We start from the raw sequence: 20,765 nt of genomic DNA on the forward strand, positions 1-20,765 counted from the left end.
AGCACAAAGCCCAAGGATCACAGTGGATAACATGCAGAGGGCCACATGCCATGAACCTGGGCAGATCTGACCAACAACACACCCACCCAGCCCCACACTTAGGAATTCTGCCCCATCTCACGTTACACAGCCACTGGGGTTCAGGTACACCTTCTCAACTCTTGACTTCTACCCTTGGACGGGCTTGCTCATCCCAGCATTCGCTTCTGATGACACCCAGAGCACACCCTGCTCAATTCATCCAAAATGTATTATTTCAGGCCACACATGAGGTTCAGAAGAATCGCCTGAGAAATCCTGTGTTCTCATACTGTTAAGCAGCAAGGGTGAGTTCAGATGCAGGCATCACCACCTGAGTCCCTTTTTTGCAAGCTATCTTGTCATCAGAAATACAAACAATCTGTTAGGAATCAACAAGTTGTGGGTTTGTTTTTTTTTTTTTGTACAAGCAGCGGTCAGAGATTCAGTGCTCCTTTCAAAAGGTAATCAAGCAGCATTAGGACATTCACACACAGCTCCATGCAGAGGACAAGAACTACAAACTCTGTTCATTACTACTCTTCCTCTAATACTGCATCCTCCTACATAGCTAGTCCAAGAAGCGTAACATTTTCAACAGCTTCTTGATTTAGTCTATATCTTCATGCTTTAACTTTAAAAAAAAAAGATTTAAGGAAAGCAACAAGAGTGAGACGTCCCACAGAAGTGTCATCTTAAAAGAAAATGTCACTGACAGCCTGCAGAAGGCTATCACTTAGTGCCTTCCTCACTCAGAGAGTAACTAAGCATCCCAGCTGTGTCACCCACCGAAGGGACATCAAATCTTTGTGATGCTAGGAGAGCTACACTTGGGAAGCACTGGACTCCACAGCACCCAACTGTGCAGCACAGCAAGGTTTCCCCTACCAACAGAAGGGCAGTTGCTCAGCTGAAGGAAAACAAACACTGTATGATTGGTACAGCAAACCTACTGCCCCAGCAGAACTGGTTACACAGACAGCCCTAACCTGGCTCCCAGTATTTAATAAATCAGAATAATTCACTAACATAAATATGGGCACTCAAACAGATGCACACTTCCGTTTTCTCTGCAGTATACAAGCAACATTTTCAGTGACATTTGCCTTATTTAATCCCCACACTCCAGCTGGATGCATATTGTATTTACCTTCTATAACTAATTCATTATACTTACTGCTGCTTACAGTAATGACCAAAAATGTCACTGGGAATGCTTTGTACTCGCCTATATTAATACTTAAACTCTATTAGCCACCTAATTTATGTATTCTGAAATGCAAAGAAAACTTGGAGTTTCTCATCTGTCATTTATTTGGATACAGCTAAAATGCTTATTTAAAAGTCTGCTTAAAAGTCCTACAGATGTTGCAGAAAATATTTTATGCAAGTATCAGTTTTGTTCCTCATCTTATTTAACAGTTGTATGTCAAGTCATTATATATTACCATGAGCCTGGATAAACTTCTGTTCTACAATTACACTGTAGATTTACTGAACAGCACAAAGGAAAAGAAGTCTTCAAATGTTTTGCAAATTTTTTTTAAAGAAAGCAAAGAGCAAAGAAAAAAGGGAAAAAAAAAATCACAGCAAGCTACTTTCTCCAAATTAATTAGGAGATCACAGGCCACGCTGCTCCAAAGATGCAGTCTGTCTGCTTTATCTGATGCTTATCAGTGCCCTCAGCTAAGCAAGGTCACACCTGGTGACAGAAGCCAGAAGTCTCAGGAGTATCTGGGTACTCCAAGAGCTAGAAAATCACTTCTTCAGATAATGCCTGCCTAGCACTCAGCATACCATTAGCAGCTCCATTCAGGAAGCACCATCTTCCTGATGAAATGTAACAATTTGCTGTTTGTAAAAAATAGAAGCAGATCTGCTGCAGGAGGGAGTTCATACAATTGTTAGAGTTGCAAGGGACCCTTAAAGGCCATCTGGTCCAACCCGCCCTGCAATGAACAGGGGGATAACCACAGCTCCATCAGGAGCTCAGAGCACTGTCCAGCCTGACCTTGGGTGTTTCCAGGGCTGGGGCACCACCACCTCTCTAGGCAGCCTGTGCCAGTGCCTCACCACCCTTATTGTAATATATTTCTTCCTTATATCCTCTGTAATTCTCCTGTTCTGGTTTGAAGCCATTTTTTCTTGTCCTATCATAGAAGATCCTGCTAAACTATTCTTTTCTTTCTTACAGCCCCTTTCAATACTGACAGGCTGCTATGAGCCTTCTCTTCTCCAGGCTGCACAGGCCCAGCTCTCAGCCTGTCCTCACAGAGGTCTTCCATCTCTTGGATCAGGTTTGTGGCCCTTCTCTGGACACACCCCAACAGTTCCATGTCTCTCCTACACTGAGAATTCCCCATCTGGACGCAGCACTCCAGGTAAGGTCTCACAGAGCAGAGGGGCAGATCACCTCCCTGATGGCCACACTACTCTGAATGCAGGCAAGGATTGGTTGGCTTTCTGGGCTGTGAGGGCACAGTGCTGGCTGATGTCCAGCTTCCATCCACCAGCACCCTCAGTCCTTTTCAGCAGGGTCATGCTCTGCCTTATATCTCCCAGCTTGTACTGGTAGCGGGGACTACACCCCACAGAGATATGTGAAGAGCAGTTGCCAGTGAAGACTGGGGCAAAAAAGTTCTTCCTCAGCCTTCTACTTGCTTGCTGTTACCAACCTTCCTTATTGTTCACTAAGGGGAAATTTGCCTTCTTGGACTTAATAGCTTTGGAGAGCCTTATGTAGGATATAACATCCTACCTACTTTACAATCACACAGAAGATGTTTTAAGCAGAAAAAGTGCTCACTCCACTGACTGAAAAGTGTGTTAATTTGGCCATTGCCACAGAGGAATTAAGCCTCTCCCATGCTGCAAGGCCATGCATTCAGGTCCTGCAGATAAAGCAGCACTCCACAAGCACAAATTAGTAAATCAGAGCATGACACTGCTGAATCAGTGTTCTTCCTTGATCTGAGAAATCCTTTTAGCAAGCAATATCATAATTGACAAGACTAGTAGTAGCCAGAACAATTAGCATCACCTTCCTCCCATTATATTAAAAGTACAGCCTCCTAGCCAAACAGTCTAGTAGAGAGGTACCATAAGCAACCGTACCATACTGGAACAAAGATAAGGTGGGTTTTGAGCAGGGACTTCTCTTTCACACCTCAACTGCAGCCTGAGCTCAAGTGGCATGGCTGGTGCTACACCACTTTCACGATGCAAGAGAACGGAATCCTTCTGGATTTATGATACACTCTGGGCACAGCCCAGACTTCAGCGAGAGTCATTACAGGCAGGGCAGATACCACCTTTCTCTTCATAGTCATGAAATCAAGATTTGAGCTTCGTGACACCATACACTCAGATTCTGGCAATTAAACGCACCTTGCCCACAGCTACCTTACCACTGAAAGATGGACTGTCCCCTTCCAGTCCCCTGCTACATTTTCTAATTACATCAACCAGCAGAATACAAAGCAAACCAGTGTAGCATCCCCTGACCAAGCTCGCTGTTGGCAGGTCCCCTAGAAGCTGGGAGTTTTCACCCAGCCTAGTTGAGTCAGCTGGTTTGTTTGCACAGCACCACAGGCATGTGCAGCACCACCACACAGGATAAGCCTGGCAGCAGACCCCACCAAGGGCAAACAGCATGTGCTGAGCACAGCCACAGAATTCTTCAGACTAGAGATTTTCTCATTGCTGACTACTCAGAACAGTGAGAAGCTCCAGAGGCCACCAGCAGCATTTTCCATATCTTCCAAGCAGCAGAGGCAGGACAAGAAATAACACTTCACAAAGCCTCCCGCAGATCTTAAACACACCTGCAAGTACTTACCACAGGATCTAGAGCTGCAGGAGATCTTAGGAAGAAACACAAAACCATTACCTCTGCCAAAGGAGCCTGGCACTCGCTGTCACTGTGGCTGTCCCTATGAAAGCTGCCACCACAAGCTGACCCCGGGCCCTGGGATGATGTGCTGCCCCGTGGTAACGCCGCGAAGCAGCTGCCAGCCCTGCTGCGATGGGAAGAAGTCGAAGACGGAGCATGCTGTCAAGAAAGAAGAACGTGTTACCACAGGAATGCCTTCCAGTAGCAGACACTCGCACTGGCCCTCAGCACGACAGGAGAGGCCAACCAGCAGCATGCGTTGTCCTAAAATAGGAGAAGATGCATCAAGTAGCTGTCACAGTTGTTCGTTAGCTGCTCTGAAATAGGATTGTATCTTGTCTAAAAATCTGTCTAATAAACAGTCAACTACAAGAGTCGCATCTTGGCACACACTTGGCTAACACACACAGCTGTCACATCCTACTTAACTGCTCTTGCAGCATTTCTTGAATTCCTCTTCCACCTTTCCCCATCACATTTCATTACAAGGAAATACTTGTACACTCCTGCTTCAGTGCCAGGGCACAGAAGATACAGGGAGATCTTAAAAGCAACTGCAGCAAATGAATAAGAGCCATTTGACCAGAGGGAAAGACAGCTAGATACCAGAAAGCAAGTAAAAAAATCAAACAACAAGCAAACCAACCCAGCAAGAGAAACTTCAGCCATTTTGAACTTCCCTTCAAGACCTGCCATTCTTAAGCTCTTTTTCTTTTTAAGCTAGCTTCAAGCAAAACATTTATATTCAACTTTCAGTAGCAAGCAACTTTCAGTGTCAGCAATCATAAAATACAACCCCTATCCCATTATGTGCAACAGTATGGAGTTAAATGAGAAACCAGAACTACAAATCTAAACATTATTACAAAGTAGAAATTTGATCTACAAAAATGCCACCTAATAACAGGCACCAGCTACAGGAGTCAAACCAATTTTTGCCAGCTCACAAAACTGAAGGCTGAGGCCAAACGCTTGCTTCAAAAAGGGAAGTTGCTGCATTGCCTATTTTTTGGGGGGAAAGGAAGGTTTTACTTTTAACAGATGTAAATTCAGTCTCCTGATCACGGGGGGGGGGGGGTCAGCCCATGCATGACAAAGCACAGAGAGGCCTTGATTTAAAAAGAAGAAACTGGGAGTAAAACGTTAGAAGAATTCCCATGATCAGCAGAAAAACTGGAAATAGAAAGCTTGATTATTTTTGCTCCCCACTCTTGCTGTTCTGCTCCAATATTGCCAGCCAGTGAATAAAGAACAACAGAAGACAAAAATAAAATCACCTCTAGTGGTTTCTACTTGCTTTCACAACACAAGATGCTACCACACACTTTCACTAAAGCATCAACTTCCAACAATGAGAAACTTGGAAACACTCTGCACAAACACATCCTACATCCCAGCTGCAAAGAGTAGGATGTATTACTTGTCCTCCAGTGAAGGCAACCTGCAGCTCAGAGTGCCAGAAGATGACCTAGTGATGCAAACACAGGGAGGAGAAGAGGAGGGATGCAAGATAAACCCCATAACCCCACCAAATATTCAGCAGACAATTAGGAACACTGTTCCTCTTAAGGCAAAAGGTGATAAAAGTGCATTCAATGGCTTTATAGAATCAAAGCTCACTTGGTGAGGGGAGGGAAAACAAAGATGGGCAGACAGCAGCTGCAGCAGCCTGCCCCACCGCTCCATGCTGCTGTATGTGCAAAGAACCACAACCCTGCTTCTCACAGCCAGCATACCTGAAAGGCACTGCATTTATATTCATCTGTGCACATAAAGAAAACTAAGTTTGCAGTCAGCATTACCATTTTGTTTATTCCTTTAAAAATACATAGACTTAAAATTAAAGTCTTAATGGAATTCAGAAAGTCAACATGGCTTATTCCTCAATCCTCTCCAGCACAGAGCAAGAGAATATTTTGCTATGAAAAATAGCTCTTATTTCAAATTGTTTTCATCCTACACAAACCTGATGCTTCTATTTCTTCTCTAGGGATGAATTTCTTACACATTCCTTAAACAGGCAGAGAAAAATCCACATGGGGTGTTTTCACAGAGAAGCTAATATTGCCCTTGTTTGGGTTCCCCTTACTAATTACAGCTCTACATGCATAAGATGTAATGGGGAATGGAAGTACTGCCAATATCATTTAATCATTAAAAAAGGAAAAATCACGTGCTTACTCCGGAGCTCGGAAAGATCTTACATTTCCCTTCGCCACCTTCAGTGATGCGTAAGCCAACCCTGAGCCCTAAGAAGCTCGAAGTTACCAGCTCTGCCCAACTAATCCCTGCTCCTGATGGTACAGGGACACTCACCCAGGAAGCATTTCCTTGATAGCAATTAGCTGGGTGTTGAAAGCATGCAGTTCCTCTCAATCCTAAAACAAAGAACATGCTTAGTTTAAAACAACAACAAAACCTTGGAGGCTGAGTTTTCCATGCTTTCCATCTGTGATTTTACTTTTTTTTTTAACCTCCAGTGCCATGCTATTTGGTACGTTTTGTTGAAAGCTCCAAGCATTTAAGCCAAGATCAGTTGGTGTTTTTAAGAGAGATTTAAAAATAAGCATCTTGCCCTGACTGCAGCAACCAGAAGCTCAATACCATGACCTCCAGTTGAGTAGGAACTAACCTTAGCAGCTTTACAGCTCCTAAGATCTGACGTGGTTATTGCTTACCCTAGGAATCGGGTCGATTTCTGCATGACTGAACGCAATTAATCTTTTTTCATACAGATACAGACACAAGTCTTCACCTGAAAATAACAGAAAGAGACCAGACAAGTTCTCTTGATGTTCCAGCCATCTGCCCAACAGATTACTGCTACCATCAATCTGTAGACTATAAGTTTGTAAGAGAGAACCCAGTTTCACCTGAAGTTCTTGCTCAGCAGAACTCTACAGATACTTTCAGAGCTTAGAATGTGTCCCAGCTACAGACAGCTGTCACCCAGCAAGCAGGAGGGGGCTCAGGGTGCCACTCTACAGACATGTGATATTGCTGGCAAGTTGAAGACAACTAAACCTTCATACAAGTGTAATTAACAATAAACGTGTTGATGTCTGACATCTTGGAAACCCACAAACACATCAGGAAAGCACCACTTCAAGGCAGGAAGCAACAGGCTCAAACGTAGGCTGAGCAGATATCTTTAAAAACAAAAATTTTAACAGCTACGCACACCCTTGCTTGATGTGAATGTTTACTTTCTACTAGCAGAACTCTCTGCTAGTGTGTTCTGCAACAAAATTCAGATAGGTTCTCTGCCTTCCCCCTCATGCCACATCCACAGCACCAGCAGTGCAGCCCTGGGTCTTTCAGAGCACGTAAGAACCAGCAGATGTCACCTCTTTCATATTTCTCTCAGCTACCAAGGAGAATGAAAAGACTTGTTCCCACTTTTCCAGTGCCCTATTTAGCTGATGGTTTTGAGACTGAAGGCCCAGCTTGGGGAGGAGGGACTTCTTTACATTTGGGTACCCCATAGAACTGAAGGCAGTCTTTGACAGCCCAGAGCAGCCCCCATTTTCAGGACAGAACACGCTTAAAACAGCTTTTTGACGTCAAAGCTGGCCTCAGTGCAGGCATGTGAGATGAAGAACAGTAACTGAATAAGCTGATGAATGTTTAATTTTTAATCAGAAGGGTTCACAGACTTTTTTGAACAATTTTATTAGGATATGGCAAGCTTGCACATGAGTGCAGAACATCAATTGTAAATATTAAGCACCAAGATCTTAGATTGACATTTATGAGTCATTGCTTGGGCATCAAGTCTGCAGGGATTGGCAGAGGTGTTCTCACTGAAAGAACCTTCTGAAGCCATTTGAATATTAAAATAACAAAGTTGGACATCGCCAGAATACCAAGACAGCCCAACACAGCAAAGCTCCTCACGTATTCCATCTCAGATGCTGGCCATTCTACCACATGAAAATGGCCAGTGCGTTTCCCAGAGTAAACACAGGACAGCAAAGCACAGAGCTGCTCATAGTTCGGAGGCATTTTGCCATACTTAGTGCTAACAGCCACAAGAGACATTAAAAATCTTCCCTTACTTGTTCCAGCATAGATATGGCTCTGACAAGGTCAGGGATGCTGATTATGGGCAAGCTTAGCTGTTGTTTTTCAAGACTGCTAGTCAGCACACATCACAAGGATCAGCAGCACTGCCTTCCATCACCAAAGGCAGCTGTCAAGGAGGGCCCTCAAGCTATGGGACAGCCAGGTGGGATGGGCAATCCCCAGAAGCTGCATTAATCCATTTAAAGTTTGAGACCACAAAAGTCATAACATGAGCAAGCTAGCTTGAAATACTTGAAAAAACCTGCCTCCACCAAAACCAAGAGAGCAGTATTTATTTTAGCAGGAAAATCAGACACAGAAAAACCCCTTGGATACAGAACACCACTCAAGCTGAAGGCATGGTACTTGACTGAGCTCAGTTAACTAGCTCAGTATTTCAGCAGTAGGTCTAAGCCACAGCTTTTTCAAAAACCACATTTGCACATGCACATCTCACACTTATTAATGAACACTGCATACCATGAAATCAGACCAAAGACAAGTAATTAATTTGGATTCTCCTGCCAACAATTCCCGCCATACTTTCAATTTCCAATCTAGCATAACTGAGAGGTTTGTACCAGTGTAATTCACTGAAAGGTGGGCCAAAGGTGAACTGCAACTGCAAAGCAGCACGAATCCATTTCTTCCCCCTCCCCAAAAGAGACCAAACTGCTCCTGCCTTTTCCTTCTTCTAACTCTCAATTTTCAGTTTACTTTCTGTAATTTCCAGATAAAGGATTACTCGCATTAGTGAAATTATTAGCTTACAAAGACACATAAATCAGTTATGAGAAGGAAGATGAAATCTAATAGCAAAAGCAATTTCTTCTGAGAGATGGGTTTAGGGTAATGCTCGATAGCATTCATTACCAGAGAGGGGAGCTACATGTGCTTCAGAGCACTATTCAGACTGATTGATAGCCTATAAAGCACCAATCTATAACACAGCCAGGTCTTCAGCAGAAACCTAAGCCACTGCTTGGCGATTTCTTTTTAACTGTCATTACAGCAAGGGTGCACCTCTTCCTGAACAGCTCAGCCCTGAAAATGAACTAGTCAAAAAACAAATAAATCACATAGTCTGAGCCCAAAGATTTCCTTTTATCTAATCTTTCTTCCCTGTACTCTTTCCTTCCCACTAAAGTGAAATGGCTTGCATCCTGCTCACTCTGGCAAACTTCCTCTAGCTTCAGCACAGCATCTTCTCGGTATTGTTGAATCTACCGTGATTCACAGAGAAAAACCTTACAATTAATTAGGAACCTCTTGGAGGTGGTGGCATGCCACATCCTGCACTACTCCAAAACACAGGAGGAGCCAGCCTTCCAGGCTGGTGTTTGAGGCAAAGGAGTGTTCTCAAAAACTGGACTCTCCCATCAAACAGTGAAGGCACCAAGAGACAGAAATACAGGACTTCGCCTCCTCTGGATTTCTCTTGAAAAGGGAAAAGCTTCCCCTCTCACATACTGCTCACAGATGCCTCCAGGCTGATTTTAAAGCACAGAGGATGATAGGGCCCAAACTCCAACACATCAGGGGCTCTGTGCTGCACCACTGGAGCAGAAAACCCCATTTCTCAGGGGCCCAGCATTTGCTATCAGCCTTCACCCTACCCTGAAAACAACTGCAATTCAAGATATATGGTTGTATTTCTTAACATTAAAGCTTCAGTCTAATACTAAACTGAAAGACGTTTAGACATTCAGCAAACACCCTTCGGTTACTGTGGCTTATTACTACACTGATTTTCCCAGATGATATCCATTAATACTCCATTATTTATGGCATGCTTATCTCATCTGTTGCTTTTATACTGCCAAATGGATTCACTTAGCATTAACAGACACTTGGAACAAAAATAAGACAGTAACAACACAGCTAGCTAGAATCAAGCCTGTTCAACTACCACTTCCACGCACAGGTATTCTCCTTCCATTTCACATGTATATCCTTACTACCAGCTTTGTGTATCTTACATGAGATGTAGGCTCCTGTTACTATCAGCTGCTTTAGAAACCACAGACCATGCTGCAATAGCCAGTATCTCACAGAACAACCATCTTTCACATGGGCTGCACAAGTCAACCATGCTCCTTTATAACTAAATCCTTCCCCTGTTTAAAGTCTTGCTTTTTTACTCCCCTAGCACAAATGCAGACCCATTTTTCTTGAGCTTTTCTACATAAAGAACAACCATAAGCCCCAGCAGTGCCAAAGTCTCCAAAAGCACTTCTACAGAAGCCAGCTGGTAACTACCAGAGCTGTAAAAAAATTCATCTTGTCCCATACTTAGGACAGAAACCCTGCTTTTATTGAGCTGTTTCTACCTTTACTCATCCCAGTGTTATAACTCTGTGTTCCAATAGCTTTCCAAATAATCAGGCCACCTCCAAAAACACCTGACCAGCTGCAGCAACAGACTGTGGAAGCATTTTCACAAGAAACAAAAAATACACTGATTTGAAGGAGCACATGTTTGTCAGAACACTGCTAGTGAAGGGGTAGGAAATATAACACATCTGCCTTTTCTGCAGAAAATTAAAGCCAGCAGGAATACATCTGCTTAATGACTCCAGAGATTTAACTTGCCTTACATAGTTAAAGTCAACAGGATGTAATCCAGCAATTTGAACCTAGCAAGTAGATGTTTGGGATGCAGAAGAAGTGAACTATTTAGACACACCTGGACAGAGCAAACACAGCTACCTTGGGGATCCCATCAGCAAAACAAGAACCAACTACAGGGGCTGAAAAGAATTCCCAGAAGCACTGTAAAGGGCCTCTTTCTTATGAGCACACTGAAATTACAGGGCTTACTTTTTTGCTTGTGTCACTCCTTGCTCCTCAGAATTCCTACCTTTCACATGAAATAGAAAGGTGCTCCCTGAAGCTCCTGTCACTGACAGCGACCTACCTGTACAAATCAGCCACCAATTGCAGAGCACTCAAAGGAGATTTAAGATACATCTACAGCTCACTTGCTGCTAAGAAAAGTGTTGTTACTCCTTAACAAATAAGCATTTCAAGACAAAAATAATGCTGGAAGAAAAATAACTTTAATTAGAAAAAACTGAAGCTTCACAAAGCCATGAACGCATTCAAATCAAAATTGAAGTATCTACAGATACACGTTCAACTCCAAAAATAAAAGATGTCTTTCTGGAAGTAAGCATGCCATAGATAACCTCAAAATTTGCTACAAAACAACCTGTACCTTTATTTCTTCCTAATGTAATAGAGTAGCACCTGTTAACTCACAGATCTTCAGCCTGAGTACAACCACACAACTGTTTTACCCTACCACACCATCTTCAACAGAAACACCACCTAGCCCCAGGCACACCCACTTGCCTCCTCAAGGAATTTCATCCTAGCTAAAAATTCTTGCTTTGATTTAACACATCCTATGACTTTTTTTAAATACAAATCTTAACAAAACAAACTGGATGGGCAAAGCACCCTGTAACATGATGAAAACTGCAGCAACAACAGCAAAATAGCAAAGCCACAGGCTACAGCAAGTGCGGATTTGCTCAAATGCAACAACTGTAAACACAAAACTAAAGGAAAGAAACCACACACCTCCAAACAGCATCAGATACACAGAGATATCCAGCACATTACCATTGCTTCCACAGTTAACCCTTAAATGAGGTCTGGGAAGAGGTGGATCCTGGCTCCACCCCCTCCCAGTCACTCAGGAGCACTGCATGCACCTGAGCTCCCCTGGCTTGGCCCTGCCTTCCCACCAGGTGCACTGGTTCAAGCTGTGACAGCATTTCCACTACACACTCCATTTCATTTACCAGACAGCAGTTATTTGCTAATTCAACGGAAGAGCACTGGTGGCCAAAAAAAGAAGATTTATCTGTTGCAGTTGCTTTCCAGCAACAGCTTATCAGATTGATTCCGACTTGACAGAGAAAATGAGTATAGGTAAGCTTCATTAGTGCAGGGCATTTTTAGGAGAAAACAAGCTATCTGAGCCCATCGCTTCCAGCATCTGCCAGCCAGCAAACACTTGGCTGTAGCCAAGGTGGCAAGACAGATAGCACACTCACGTTCACTTGCTTATCTGGAAAAAGCACCCCACCAAAGGACGAAGCAAAGACCTGGATGAGTCAGTGCACAAGCAGCAGCCACCCACCATCTCCCTCACTGCAGTGCCTGTCTGTGCAAACAGAAGAGCTAAGTGTCTGTCTGCAGATGGAGGGCGTTTGCCTTGAAGTCCACCTAAACCCAGGCCATAAAGGGAGAAAAAAGGCAGTGCTGTAACGGCACTATCTTAAGTCAGGTGGCAATCCTTACACATCCTCCTCTTGCTCTGCACTTGCATTGCAACAATGGCTGTAGCTGAGAGATACTGCTGCTCTTGTAGCTCTTGAAGAAAAAGTGCTGAGACTGAAAGTTTGCATCACACTAACCATAACATAGCTATTAAGTTAAAGTGGTAGCAGATAATGACAGTCAATACTGACACTGGTCTGATTCCATCATTGATGTGCTTGGTCTGAAGGATAGAAGAAAAGTGAGAAGCTGGCACAGGATGCACAGACAGCAAGGAAACCTGCAATGAAGTAAAGGCTGCTTATGGAAAGTATCTAAGGCCACACTTTTGTGGTGGTTATACACAGGGATGAGCAGCTCACCTGCTCCTATGGGCCATGCATTCCCAACATGGCACTGGTCCCAGTATGCTCAGCTACTCAGAATTCCCAGTTGCAAGGAGCAGAGCTCAGACCCAATCTCCTTCTGCCCTCCCTGCCCAAAGCAGTGCTGCCCAACCAGGAGGATCCCTCTATGTGGTAATGCTGCAGCCCAAAGCAGTGACAGCACTGCAATTAAAAGCTGCTCTCAGAGGTTACACCCAGCACACACAAAAGAAAAGGCACATTTCCATGGGGAAAAATGCTCACTGCAATCACAGATGAGGAAGAAGGCCAAGGTAATGCAAGATTTAGTAGCTAAGGACTTTTCTAACAATTTTACAGAAGTTGCAGTAAAATACTGCATCATCTGAACGAACTGCCTATTTTTTCCTTTTTATAGTGCCTTAAATCTCTTTCAGTAAGGGACAAACCTGTCAAAGACTTGCGGACAGTATGTGCTTAGACAATTTGTAGTAACTCAGACTTCAGTAGGGCTCCTCGTATTTCTGAAGTGTCAAACATCATTGTGAAGGGAGGGCCCCCTTCCTCACCAGGAGGCAGCTGTGCCATGTGCCAAGCACTTCTTAAAATCCATTCTGTTTGGAGAAAGCCTATGACATACTCTACAGTATTCAACAGCCCATGACTGTGACCCATGAAATATCCCAATTTGTAATTACTATCACACAAAGCATCACCCCACCCAACATCACAACAGAATCACAGGACTTTTTTTATTACTAACACCTTTGCAAAGTCCCACCAAAGATGCTCAGAACCTAGAAAAATTCTGCAGTACTCTGCTAACCTGTACCAAGTGCAGCTCAGATGTACTCTCAAGGATAAACAAAACAGACCAAATGAACTGGCATAACAAAGTAAGGAGCAGCCATATGCCTTTAAAACAACATAATTGCCCAAAACACCTGCAGCACTCACTCCAAGCCTTCTGAGATTCCAAACAATCTTGCAGCTCGTCCTACCAAAGTATTGGAGGGTAGCAGAACAATTTGTCCTCAGTAACACTGCCACGAGCCCATCGGCAAGGCTGACCTCTCAGCCTAAGAGCTACAAAGGAATCCTTGCAGAGCACTTACATTAAGGCTGCATGGGAACTGCTGAGTCACAGCCTGAACTAGTGATTGAGCACCTGGGGAAAGGACCCAGACAGCCCTGGGAGCACAGATGAAGGCAATTCAGCTGTGTGAGCGGAAGGGGTGGAGCCTGGCTGCACCTCTCTTAGACCCCATTTAAAGGCTGACCCTCACTGAGAAGGGTTTTCTTCCTGGAGATCCCTCCTTAGTGAAGCTATTCCCTACAAATCTGGAATCTTCTGATACAGGTAAGCAATATTCTTCTCCTTTATAGCATCTTTCTATCACACTAATCTTTCTGTCATTGTACTTCTGTTGAAGTGTCTTTTTCCATCATACTGATTTGTCCAGTTGCTAAATAAGACTAGTACAACACAGCTTCTAGGTAGAAATTAATAATGTAAATAAATTATGCCATTCATTTTCCTCCACTGAACAAATAGTTTGTGTCCTTAATTTGTTATTTTTAAGATATCACCCTACCCTCAAACAAGTTTTAAATGAGTATGTACATACAATTGCTTTTATTCTATTTTATTGATGTAGTAGAACTGGGCTTTGGTTGAAAGGCAGTGCTAGGCAGCACTTCTCAGACTTCAAAAAGGCAACCTATAGCATCAGGAAAATCCTGCGCCAGTGAAAGCTTCTGAACAAAGTAATTCTGAATAGGGCAGCCTTAAGGGTAGGTTTCAGCCAGGTAATTAGTTCAGCACAGCTAGAAGCAACTCTGTGCAGGGCCCAGCACAGAGCAAACTACACACCCCAAAAGGCAGCAGCATCCTTACCTGCACTGCAGGTGTCTTCGCTCCCAGCTTGTGTTTGTAGGTCAAGTGGTCATGAAGAACACAGGGAGTTCTTAGGGATTGTAGGGCTGTGTTCTACAAATGAGAAAAAGAATAAATATAGCTTCAGCTGCCAGCAATATGTTTTGCACGATCTTCCTCCTGGTGATCACAGTCTGCTTATTATTGGTTATGTATCTTACATTGTGAGCACTAAATTCTGAGTAACCGATGTGGAGAAAGGGCCTTGTTGTGTCAGAAACCCACAAACTTTTGAGAAACCTCCCTTAACATAGTGGGCTATACATTCAAGTGTAATATAAGCATATTTTCAAGGTGTTGGCCTGCAGCACTCTCACTCCACTCTAGTTCTATGGCATCCTATGAAGCTCCAGAGAGGGAACTTCTTTTCCTATAGATAACAGTTCTCCAGTGCTTCTGCACCTGGAACTGTCTCCCCCACCTTGATGCACAGAAAACCTTGCTGACTGACTGCCTCAAAAAAATAAACTTTTCCTAATCATTAAATTCTAAGAAAGAAAAGTTCATTGGTGTATGATGCCTATACACACTCCAAAGGAGCTCAGGATAGCCTGATGCTCTCAATTATCCCATTCTTCCCAAGCACCTCATTAAACCAAAGGCAATATGGTGTAGATAAATCATGCTATGATGAGTACCAAGCCTTTCTACACTTCAGCAGCTTGCTAACCCAAATTCACTCTGCAGAGCTTTCAAAAGACAAATGGTACATCAAATACAATTTAGCCATCCAATACAATCACAGTTATGTAATGAACAAGTACTAAGAAAAATGGTTTTGATATTAGCTACAAAAGCTAAATTAGCAACAAATTCATGTAGCTGTGGCAACACTGTTGGCAATTACAGCAACAAGAAAAATAAATCAGAATTAGTTTGGAGAGACTCAACACATCACAGAGCGTGACACATGGGGAGCTGTTGCACTCTGACTTCTCCCTACTCCTTCACTACTACCAAGGCATGTGGCTTTTCCAGCAGCCCAAAGACTGCACAGGAAAATTACTTTCTATTGTAGATTTTCTCTCAAGGTCTCACACACAGAAGAGAGCAAAACAAAGTCCCAGCAATGATGAGGCACTCTATGAAGGAGCATCATAGACCAGACAACACAATATCTTAAGGCAATTCTTTTGTGGCTGCTGCAGGGGAAGGCCAAGTCACTGTACAAGCTCAGTGCAAGCTTCAGCCACTCCTTCAGCAACACCTTTCAACAAAAGCACAGTGGGTGGCTGTTTGCTTTTTCTTTTTTTAAAGGATTTCTAGTTTTTCAGCTGTAATATACGCAGCTTCAGGTTGGTACTGTGATTAGTTGACTGCAGGCGCAAGCTATCACTCCCACACCAGTAGCAACCCAGCACATGAGACCTGCACTCACTGAACAATCTCCCTATTCTTAAGCTGAGTTATGCCCTCCCAAGCCTGTGCCACCTGCCTGGACTGGCAGCCACTGACAGCAAGGGGACACCTCCTCACCTGACCAGCTTTCAGTTTCTTTGAGATGAGGCTTGTGGCCACCCAGCCTTCACCAGGTTTTCATGTTACACTTTGGGACACGAGGAAAGGCTGGAAGAGGCACTGCCTCACTAATGCCCAGCCATGTGTCACTCGCAGGCAGGAACACCTGAACACTACAATCTGTGTAACATTAAATACTATAGAAGAGATGACAGTTCCTGCAGCCACATCAAACATCTAGACATGAGAGGAGAAGCTACAGTGTACCAACAGCACATTTCACCAGCCCAGCCATCATCCCATAAAACTTTCTGAACACACGGCATCAATTCTGGGTGCTTTTTTCCTCGGCAGACTGCACAACCACAGCCTACTGAAAGCTCTTCCCCATCTCCAGCAGCTGTGGCAGCACGTGGAGGCCTCAGCCCGCTGGGACCCACACAGCGCTGCCAGCAGGTGCCGGGCACAGCGCGGTGTGCGGTGCGCAGCCCAGCTGCTGCCCTCCAGAAAGGCACCGACCGCGTGAGAAAGCCTTTGGTGCGGCTGGGAAGAAGCAGGCAGAGGGATTCTGGCGGCGAGAAGCGTTTGCATCACTCAACAACGCACAGGAAGGAAAGGGAGTTAAATTTAGAACAGGCACCGACCCGAAGGGAAGCTTGTCACCGGCAGCCAGCGCAGCTCGAAGCGAAGTTCTTTCCGGACACCCGGGCTCGCTCCGAACCGCAGGTCCGGCGGGCAGCAGCTTTATTTCCCAACTTTCGAGCTTCGCGCTCGCGGCCGCCACAGTGAGGCTTCACCTCGGCGGCTCTACAAGCAGCGGCCGGCGGCACAGCTCGGCCCAACGCACGGCGCGCCGCTGTCCCGCACCCTCAGAGCTCCCACCGTCCCCCAGCGGCTCCCCCGGCCCCAAAGGAACCCGTGGTCACGTCGTTCCGCTCCCCGAGGCCCGCAGCCCCGGCGCCGCCGCCCCGCTCACCTCGGCGCCGCCACGCACCGCCCACCGCGCCCGCGCTTCCGCGGGCGGCACCGCCAGGAGGCGGGAACAGCGCCGTCACTGCCCGCCCGGAATGCGCGGGAAGTCCTGAAAGGGGTGTAGTTGTGGGGCTGGGCGTGTAGGGCTCGGTGAGGGGTTTGGGGCGTGATGCGCGCGGTTTCGGAGCGTGTGAGGTCTAAGGGATCGGGGCGTGTCTGTTGAATTGCGTGGGAATTGGCAGGTATTTTTTCCTGACGAGCACACGTGTATAATGTGTATACATACATGTGTAGGGTCAGTGGGCTTGTGAATGGGTCCTGGAACGCCTGTGATAAATTGAGGGGTCTTGTACGTGGATCCTGAAAGGACTCTGGGCGGGGCGTGGTGTGTGTGTACAGAAGGTCATGAAAGGTGTGTGCGTGAGCTCTTAAGCGGAGGTTTGAAGGAATCTGTAGAGAAAAGGCCTGAAAGGGCTGCGTATAGGGCCTAGGGGACACGTGTATATATGTGTACGTATACAGGTCCAGCAAGGACTTACATGTGATGTCTAAGGGGTTTGTATATTGTTTAGGTTTGATGATTTGAGGATATAATTAGCTGGGTTTTTGTTTTGTTTTGTTTCTTTGTTTGTTTTTGGCTAGAAACAGTCTTCTGGGAAAAAAATTTGACTGAGCATCTGCTGTCAAAGAGTAGAAATCCGTGCCTGGTGTGATATGTGTCCACCTGTGCAGGTTTGGTTCACCTCAGCACTGGAAACCAGTTTGGCAGCTAGAAACTCAAGCAAACAGCCCTCTCCCCAAAGCCTCTTGCATCCACGCAGAAGCACATCACTGGAGCTGCTGCACCTGCAGCAGGTGGAGCCTCAAATTAAAGCACTCAGGTAAGCCAATTTGATTTTCAAACATCTAATGTCCTCCTGTGGAGATGGGCTGGCAATCTGTCAGCATCAGAGGACAAGTTTTTCTCTAATTGCAGAATCCAATTGCAGCAAACTTCAAGTGGTTGCTGCTATGCAGAAGGTGCGAAGGATAGCAGAGCTGGGCACAAAACTCTAAATTGCTTGGCTATCTGTGATGTAGATGCTGGACCTGGAAAGAGAAGGATGTGGTAGCAACTGTGAGGTGGAGATGGCATCCTGGGGAAGTTTTGGGGCAGGTTTTAGTGCATGCTTTTGGTGCGAATGCAAAACTACATTCGATTTTGAGAGAGCATTTGCAAAAACAAATGCTTGCCTTGGAGGAGCTGTTTGTCGCTTTACACGTGCACTGTGTACTTATGGCGAGGTGAGGAAACGCCGCGCATTGTGGCAATGGCAGGTTCACAGCTGACGCCCTGGGGGTGTCGGAGTCCCTCTCAGACAGGGAGATTTCCCTGTCCCGATTAATCAGCCGTTCTCCAACCAGTTGCCGTAATGCTCGGCTTACAGCAGTGCGTTTGCTGACTGCCCTGCCTGCGCTTTTTACCTAGCCCTGAGCACGGCAGTGCCGAGGGCTCTCCGCTGAGATGGGCATTTTCTCGGCATAAGGGGAGCCGCCGGCTGCCACCTCACGAGCGCGCTCCCACGCGCTCTTCCCGCCGCCGCTGTAGCACCGGAGCTCCGCCCCTGAGGAGTTTCCCCGCCCTCCGGCCCGCTCGCGGTCCCGCCCGCCGCCCGCAGGGAGTCGGAGGAGGGGAGACGAGGCGACGACCAATCCTCTCTCTCGGAACGGCGGCCGCGCGGCGGCGATTGGCTGCCCTCCCGGCTCGACGAGCCCCGGGACGGCGGGAGGAGGGCTCCGATTGGCCGCCGCCGCCCTCCGGCCCCGCCCCGCCGCTCCTCCTCTCCCCCACCCGCCGGGCGGCAGCAGCAGCGACCGCCGCCGCAGCGCGAGTCTGGCCGTGCGCGCGGGGCGGCTTCAGCGCGCGATGGCGGCCTCGGCGGGCCGGTCCCTGCCGCTGCTCCTCTGCCGTCACCGTGGCGCTGCCGCCACGCTCTCCTCCGCCGGCTGCTTCCCGGCTCTGGGGCGGCGCCGGCAGCAGCAGCGACACCGGACGGTGAGTGAGGCGGGAGCGTCCGCCGCGGGGCCGTGCCCTTCAGGCGGCGGTCGGGGAGGTTGCGGAGCGAGGAGGCGGCGGGAGCTTTCCGTCCGTCCGCCCGCCCGGAGCTGGGCCCGCGGGGGGCTGCGGCGCCGGCGGCAGCTGCGCGTTATTCTTAGCGCCGCGAAACTTGAGCGGGGCGGCGGCCCGCCCCGGGCGGATCCCGGCCCCGTCAACTTCCCTCGGCACGAGGGGGGGTGGTGGGGAGGAGCGGCGGCGGAGCGGAGCGGGGCCGGGCCGGGCGGGAGCTCTCCGGCCGTGCCGAGCTAACGGAGGTGGTGGTGGCCGCCAGGTGGCGCGCGGGCAGCCCACGGGGTCGCGGCCGGCACGCGCCTCGCCTCGCGCCTCGCACCGCGCTGCCGCGGGGGTGCGGCGGGGCTCCGGCTCCGGCGGGTTGCAAGGGGTCGCGGCGGTACGCGGGCTGCAGGGGGGTGGGAGTCGGCTTGCGTGGAGGTGCTGCGCTGCCGCGGAGATGTGGCGCTGAGGGACGTGGGCAGGGTGACCCGAGGGCTCTTTTCCAACATTGCTGCTCCTGTAGTTCTGGTCCGCTAAGCGGGCAGGGAGTAGTGTGCGCACGGGGAGAGCCTGTCGCTCAGTGCCTCGAAGCGATGATAGATGGGCCTCCTTGAATGAGAGGGGAAGTGGTAAATGCTCTTATGGGTGAGTCCCTTCGACTGGAGTGTATTGGAAGAAACTGCTCTAATGACTTGACTTCTGCGAGTGAATAAGGGAGAACCGTCTTGAAATGGGTGAAGTGTGAAGAATGGTGTTTAGATAACGTCAGAGGGAGTATGAAGGTCTGAACGCTCAGGTAAATACTTGGTTTAAGAAGATTCTGATGACGTTGCAGTTATGCTGGGAGATGGGGGGCTGAAATAAAGCATTTATAGCTTTCTGATGTGTTTTGACAGCAGTGAACGGACTGCTGTTATGTCCCCTTCTGCCTGGGAGTGGGTGGATGGCTGCAGCTTTGGAGAGGAGAATGGGTGAACCATTGGTTTGTGAAGCAAAGCATCAGAGCTGCTGGTGTGGAGGTCTGAGTGTTGCTGTAACATTGGCTATGGAAGAGGGCGATGGGAGAGGCAGGCAAGCAAGATGAGGTAGGAGTCTGGTTCCTTTTTCTATGCAACAGCTATGTGAACAAAGTGCCAAAGAATGGAAGCAGGAGGAGTGATGGGGAGAAGCCTAACCAGTGCTTGGCAGAAGAGGTTTTAGCTGATGCAAGGCATGCCGCAGCAGTGCGAGCACACAACTCCTTGTGTTGACTTTGTGAGCAGTGGCAGGGGAGCTCAATGCTTGGTGGGCTATCAGGGTGTTGGCTCTGCTAACATCTAGTAGAGCTTGTAGCAGGCCTAGATTGTGAGATTGCCTATTAGCAAGGTCTTACAGTGCTTCCTGCTGCTTAGAACTCGCTGCTGCTTTCCTGTCAGGTAGCTTGTCCTCAGAAGCATGGAGAGAAAATGATGCAGATGTTCCTGAGAGGGAACTTCCTTAGGAAGCAAGAGAATGTCCTCATTGGCTCCCTGCTTGTTCTGAGAGGTGTGGGTGTTAAGGGTAAGCTGCCAGAGGTAAGAGCTCTGTGCTGCTGAGATGCAGTGCGGGTGGGAAGCAGCCTTTTGTGAAAAAGCTTACTTTATGAACCTAGGTGGTTGTTTTGTTTTTTTTTTTCCTATACATGGTGTTAGATAGACAAAAGACTTAAATACATCTGGT

General features: G+C 47.0%; 1 protein-coding gene across 6 annotated transcripts in view; it reads right to left on the bottom strand.

Moving 5' to 3' along the window:
• Positions 1-17,022, bottom strand: part of MICU1 (mitochondrial calcium uptake 1) — a 90,994-nt gene extending 73,972 nt beyond the window's left edge. For 3 of the 6 annotated variants that reach the window (XM_042862797.1, XM_042862796.1, XM_042862793.1), the window contains exons 1-2: positions 6,227-6,288; positions 3,908-4,069 (exon numbers count right to left, since the gene is read on the bottom strand). In XM_042862797.1, coding sequence (XP_042718731.1) covers positions 3,908-4,069; positions 6,227-6,237 — 173 coding nt within the window. In that variant the 5' untranslated portion in view covers positions 6,238-6,288. Of the gene's footprint in view, positions 1-3,907; positions 4,070-6,226; positions 6,289-14,506; positions 14,600-16,647; positions 16,859-16,979 lie in introns of those variants that run through there. The other 3 variants (XM_042862795.1, XM_042862794.1, XM_042862798.1) reach the window with 3 other exon arrangements.
• Between the last annotated feature and the right edge of the window lie 3,743 nt (positions 17,023-20,765).

Source organism: Lagopus leucura, unplaced genomic scaffold, assembly GCF_019238085.1.
Source record: "Lagopus leucura isolate 7727_CA_CO unplaced genomic scaffold, USGS_WTPT01 Super-Scaffold_739, whole genome shotgun sequence".
NCBI lineage: Eukaryota > Metazoa > Chordata > Aves > Galliformes > Phasianidae > Lagopus > Lagopus leucura.